The sequence below is a fragment of the Triticum dicoccoides genome, chromosome 5B (genome assembly GCF_002162155.2).
Source record: "Triticum dicoccoides isolate Atlit2015 ecotype Zavitan chromosome 5B, WEW_v2.0, whole genome shotgun sequence".
Classification (NCBI taxonomy): domain Eukaryota; kingdom Viridiplantae; phylum Streptophyta; class Magnoliopsida; order Poales; family Poaceae; genus Triticum; species Triticum dicoccoides.
In genome coordinates this window covers 115,164,254-115,170,467 of record NC_041389.1, presented here as the reverse complement: position 1 = coordinate 115,170,467, position 6,214 = coordinate 115,164,254, and the positions used below count along the sequence as shown (strand labels likewise).

The 6,214-nt window shown below is 48.2% G+C and overlaps 1 protein-coding gene across 1 annotated transcript; it reads right to left on the bottom strand.

Annotated features, from left to right (window-relative positions):
- Window positions 1-3,224, bottom strand: LOC119307700 (probable inactive purple acid phosphatase 1). The gene is made up of 11 exons (XM_037583774.1): window positions 2,842-3,224; window positions 2,524-2,590; window positions 2,290-2,412; window positions 2,076-2,168; window positions 1,770-1,899; window positions 1,541-1,622; window positions 1,321-1,453; window positions 1,015-1,220; window positions 806-931; window positions 391-700; window positions 1-307 (listed from the first exon to the last, which is right to left on the bottom strand). Exons 1-11 carry the CDS (start codon window positions 3,096-3,098, stop codon window positions 2-4), a joined length of 1,833 nt encoding a protein of 610 aa, XP_037439671.1. The 5' UTR covers window positions 3,099-3,224; the 3' UTR covers window position 1.
- Between the last annotated feature and the right edge of the window lie 2,990 nt (window positions 3,225-6,214).

Below are 6,214 nucleotides of genomic sequence, written 5' to 3'. Positions count from 1 at the left end.
TTCAGGAAGCCAGTGAAGTCCTGGGGCAGTTGTCGACGGAGCAGGCAAGGACATCTCGGTAGTCGCGCGAGATCGTGAAGTGATCGTACACATTGCCGTCACGGCTCTTCTTGTACTCGAACAACAGGGATGAATGATTGAAAGCCGTGAGCTTGCCGAAACCGTGGTCGAAGTCTCTGAAGTGACTCCATTGGATCTTTGAAGTGGTGAAGTCTGAAAGGCTGGCACCGGCGCCACCGACAACCACATGCGTCGTTGCCTGGAACGGGCCACTGTAGTGATTTGATGCGTTAACAACACACTGGCTCTGCAACAAATCACAGTTTGCAATCAGGTTTGTAAGATCGTAATACGATGTTGATAGGATGCAAATGCTAATTAGAGACACACCTGGTACACTGGACACGTCCTTTCATAATTGTGGACGTGACCGTAGAAGGCAAGATCGACCTTGTACTTCTGCCAGAGCTCTTGCAGCGCTTCTCGCCCCATTGGTTCCTCAAACGTGCCTTCAAATCCATAGTAAGAGTTGGATGAGTACCCGAGAACACGGTGTGCAAGGAAGATGAGCCATGGCTGCTTCTGCCTATCGACAGACGACAGGCAGTGCTCGATGAACTTGTACTGCTCGGTCCCTGGCCTCCAATCTTCTTCCGTGTGAGCAATACAAAACCTGAACATGCCATAGTCCGTCGCGTACCTACAGAAGGATATATGTTGTCAGCAATTATTTTTCCTAAGACAAGTAAACTTCAGAATTATATATGAAGGAATTTATATGCCTTTATTTAACTACCATGATTACCAAAATTTTGCACGGTTCTCAGCAGGAGTGTAGAACACAGTTTGTGCTGGAACACCACATTCTCCACCAGAGTCGAGATTTCCATAGAAGGAACCAGTTCCAGGCCAGTCCCTCTCATGATTACCGCTGCGAAAATGCCAGTTTTTTAGACATTAAACAGTTCATGGCAACAACATATCGAAAGTTCTTAAACTTCATACTCAACAGACCTGCCAACCATGTATGGCACAGTTGAAGCAATCGGTTCTATCTGTGCAGTGAACTGATCCCACTGCGACAAATAACCATTTGCGTAGCAAATGTCCCCGATGTGGACCACCATGTCGATGTTTTCCAGGTCTCTAATGATCTGGTTAGTAGTGTTTAGCGAGCCTGGCTGGAAGTTATTGTACTCATTGGAACCATCTGCCTCTGCCTGAAGAAACTTGTCAGAAAAGAAGAACCATTGCACTGGCAAAATGCTAAAATTGCTATATGAATCAAACTAGGATAGAGATGGGAGAAAATATATCTACCTTCCCCATGTCCCCAAATATGACAACCCGTTGCAAAGAATCTTGTCCAGGATAAGGTGATGCCTTAAAGCTATATGACTTACTCCAGACGCGGGTACCATTTGGTAATCTATGGCCAAGCCTGTACGTGTACCTGCAATGTTGCAGCAACCATGTTCGCTGAGTATCTGGATGGATCCTAATTTAAGAAGGGGTTAAACAAGGGGAAAAAATCACATACATCGAGTCTGGCCACAAATCCTTCAAGTAACTAGTATGAATGTAACCAGGATGGCGCCAACCAACAGTTCGTGCTGGTGCACCTGCATTTGAATTGTATATGCTTGGTAAACGCTGCATGTGGTACAATATAGCAGACCCTCATCTGTATTTACATTGTTAAAATCTCAAGTTTAACTAACTTATGTTCATCTCAAAGAAAAACAGGAAAACAGAGGCGTACTGCATACCACACATGCTGTTTCTGTCGAATGTCAATGTCCCGGCTGGAGAAAGGATCCGGAGCCCCCCCTTTTCACCCCATTCAACAAAAGGAACTGCTTCTTTGATGTCGTATCCGCTTGTCCAAGTGACTGTCATCTACAATGGTACTAATTCAGTCACATTCTTATATTTGTGAATGCATTTACTATCTGGCATGAGTGTAACACATGTTCTTTCTATACAATGTAGGTTCTTGTCAAAAAGATGTTTCACATTTGGTTTGAGAAACAGTACATGCTAATACAGTCTCAGTTGCAGATTGGCAAGCTTACTTCATTCCAAGATTTCCCTTGCGCCAAACGTGGGTAGACAGGCGCCTTTGGGTTCAGAAATGTCACCTTGTTTGAGACAGCAATCAGCTTCGGCTGTGACCAAGTTGGTAGAAAAGATTCAGAGTTGAGAAATATAAAGAAATGTTTCTTCAGAATAACAACGGAGTTGCTGTTCACACAGACAAGTTCAGAAACTAGTACAGTACATTTTTACCTTCAAGAGACCCCCAGAAAAAAGTGCAAATGAGAAATCTTCTCTCTGGTTGATCAGCTGAAGCTTCAGATAGCCCTTTCCAGACTTACTATACCCGTCATTCTTGAACTTTGCAAATTGGTACTGCGATAAAAGAGCATGGAAACCTCAAGGTTCAGAACGAACGTCTTCCAACAGACATTCGACATAGAACCCAAATCTGAGTTGAACGGAACGGGAAAAGAGTCGGCCAACCTTGATAGGTGCTGTGCATAGCACCGGAGGATATTGCCTCTTATTCTCAGGCTCACAAATCGCGGCACTGGAAATTTGCAAACAATAAGAGACATAGAACAGCATCAAATCCTATGCTTTGCCATTTCAAGTACGTACATCTGAACTGAATTTTTCTGAACTTGGGACAGAAGAAATCTATCCAAAATATGTCTGAATGCATTGAGTTCATGCTGAATATGTCTGAAAAAACTGTTGTGTTTGTGCTGCAATTGCATAACGTGTAAATGTGGATGATAAGTACTAGCAGAATAGCCAATACTACTGGACTGCTGTTACCTGAAATTGGCAGGAGAGAAGACTCCGATCCAGTCATCACCGGAGGGGTTGGGATGGAAGAAGTCCACCTCTACCCATCCACTGTCCTGGCCCTCCAGTCCAAGAACCGGAGGGGACGCCTTGACGTGCGCCGCGTCGTCGACGGCGAGGGTGGTCCTCTCGACGGCGATCATCGACAGCGGCTGCTCGCCGTGGGCCGCCGCGGCGGTGCAGGCAGCCATCCATGTGACGGCCGCCACCCACGCCCACGGCCTCATGCTCTTCCCACCTTCAGAAGTTCAAGAAAATCCGAACCGAGGAAACAGAAACAAGAACTCGAGGAATGATTCCGCGAAAAGGCGGCGGCTTCAGGGTCTTCTCGGAGTGTGCGATCGAGTGAACCAAGAAAGAAAGGGACGTGGATTTATATCTCCAACAAATAAATCATTGAGGTGTGCTGACACTGGAGACTGCGGGTAGATACGGCAGAATATTCCCAAGAAACCGGATTCGCGAGGGAAATGTGGCACCGGAAACGCACAGTCACAGTCGAAGGAGTCGCACACTTTATCAGTAGGGACGTGTTTGGTAGTCTGCATGAGGCCTGGCTTGGCTCGCGCAGGACAAAAACGGGTTGATTAATTGCCTGCTTTTACTGTGCGGCCTGAATCGCACGAAACTTAAAGCACTCCTGGGCCTGGCTCCATGGGAACACATGAATCGACAGTTTCTCCAGGGCCAGACCCGAGCGGTGCACGCGGGTGGCGGCGTCTGCACGCGGGTGGCGGCGTCTGCACGCGCGCGGCCACGCTCGAGAAGCCGCGTTGCTTCCCAAAGCGCCGGCAGTTATTAGCCTCACCGCCCCTCACTGCTCCCTCTCCCCACTCTCCCAACTCTCACCGGCGGCGGCGGATCGGAGCAGAGCAAGAAGACCACCGGACTCCATCACCGGCGAGCGGATCATCACTTAGCCCGCGGCAATGGCGGTAAGCACTTCTCTCTGTTCGACATGCACAACTTTTTCCCGTTCGATTCGGCGATAGATTCGATCCACGACGGAGGGGGGATGGGGAATGAGGTAGGTAAGCATGTAGAGGTAGTTCATACGAGTCCATAGTACTTCAAACTAGTTCATGCAAGATCGGAATAGAGGTAGATGCGGATGCAGAAGGGGGATTGGGGGATAGGGGGTACACAACGTACACCGGCTCACTGCGGCGGCCGTCACCGGTGGGCGGAGCGGCGGGTCGAGCCACTGGCCTTCATCTTCTTCTTCATCGTCGTGCGGGCCGGCGGGTCGTCATCGTCGTCCTCGGCGGAGTCGAGGTCGATCTGCCAGGTACGACGGCCTGGCTCCGGCGCCCTCGCTGGCATCTGCAGCGCTTCCTCCTCCTCCTTAGGCTACCCACCGATGACCGTCGGCGGCGCGATAGCCGTCTCCCAGTACACTGCGGCACGGCGGTCATTAGGAGCCCAGTAGTTCTTGTACTTACACCACTTCTTCCTCTGTTTAGCATCGTCGGAGACGGCCTGATTCATGGCCCAGCGAATGATGTCAACTGCCATCGCGCCCTTCGCTGGGCCAGGAATCAGCGTCTTCGGCTCTTCTGCAGTGGCCTTCATGAGCACTGCATTAGATTCCTTCTACATGTCAGGCATGGAGCCGAAGTTCGAGCACACCTCCATGGTGTTCTCGAACTTGGTGCAGTCACCACCCGACCATCCTAGGAAGATGACCCTCGAGCCAATACCCCAAGGGAAGGGGTTGGCATTGGAGCTGGAGCTAGAGCTCATGGCGATAGGGAGGAGGAAGGTTGACAGTGAGAGAAGAGAGGGGATGGGTAAATAGTGTTGGGCAGGGTGAGTAAATATAGGGGCGATGGAGAGGAGGAGAGTGACAGTCATGTGATGACACATAAGTATAGGGATCTATCGTAGTCCTTTCGATAAGTAAGAGTGTCGAACCCAACGAGAAGCAGAAGGAAATGACAAGCGGTTTTCAGTAAGGTATTCTCTGCAAGCACTGAAATTATCGGTAACAGACAGTTTTGTGATAAGGTAATTTGTAACGGGTAACAAGTAACAAAAGTAACAAGGTGTAGCAAAGTGGCCCAATCCTTTTTGTAGCAAAGGACAAGTCTGGACAAACTCTTATATAAAAGAAAGCGCTCCCGAGGACACATGGGAATTATCGTCAAGCTAGTTTTCATCATGCTCATATGATTCGCGTTCTTTACTTTGATAATTTGATATGTGGGTGGACCGGTGCTTGGGTACTACCCTTCCTTGGACAAGCATCCCGCTTATGATTAACCCCTCTCGCAAGCATCCGCAACTACAAAAGAAGAATTAAGGTAAACCCAACCATAGCATGAAATATATGGATCCAAATCAGCCCCTTACGAAGCAACACATAAACTAGGGTTTAAGCTTCTGTCACTCTAGCAACCCATCATCTACTTATTACTTCCCAATGCCTTCCCCTAGGCCCAAATAATGATGAAGTGTCATGTAGTCGACGTTCACATAACACCACTAGAGGAAAGACATCATACATCTCATCAGAATATCGAACAAATACCAAATTCACATGACTACTTATAACAAGACTTCTCCCATGTCCTCAGAACAAACGTAACTACTCACAAATCATATTCATGTTCATAATCAGAGGGGTATTAATGTGCATAAAGGATATGAACATATGCTCTTCCACCGAATAAACCAACTAGCATCAAATACAAGGAGTAATCAACACTCCTAGCAACCCACAGGTACCAATCTGAGGTTTTGAGACAAAGATCGGATACAAGAGATGAACTAGGGTTTGAGAGGAGATGGTGCCGGTGAATATGTTTATGGAGATTGACCCCCTCTCGATGATAGGATCGATGGTGATGACGATGGCGACGATTTCCCCCTCCCAGAGGGATGTTTCCCCGGCAGAACAGCTCTGCCGGAGCCCTAGATTGGTTCCACCAAGGTTCCGCCTCGAGACGGTGGCGCTTCGTCCGGAAAGCTTCCTTATGATTTTTTTTTCCAGGGCAAAAGACACCATATACCAGAAGATAGGCATCGGAGGGCTTCTAGGTGGCCCACGAGGCAGGGGCATGCCCAGGGGGGTAGGGCGCGCCCCCACTCTCGTGGACAGTGGTTGGCCCCCCTCTGGTGCTTTCTTCGTCCAATATTTTTAATAAATTCCAAAACTGACTTTCGTGGAGTTTCAGGACTTTTGGAGTTGTGCAGAATAGGTCTCTTATATTTGCTCATTTCCCAGCCCAGAATTCCAGCTGCCGGCATTCTCCCTCTTCATGTAAACCTTGCAAAATAAGAGAGAAAAGGCATAAGTATTGTGACATAATGTGTAGTAACAACCCATAATGCAACAAATATC

Coding starts and splice junctions, on each gene's coding strand:
- LOC119307700 (XM_037583774.1), bottom strand. CDS start 3,098: ATGAGGCCGTGGGCGTGGGTGGCGGCCGTCACATGGATGGCTGCCTGC. Junction 932..1,014: donor GTGCCATACATGGTTGGCAG/GTCTGTTGAGTA, acceptor GCATTTTCGCAG/CGGTAATCATGAGAGGGACT. Junction 701..805: donor GAGAACCGTGCAAAATTTTG/GTAATCATGGTA, acceptor ATCCTTCTGTAG/GTACGCGACGGACTATGGCA.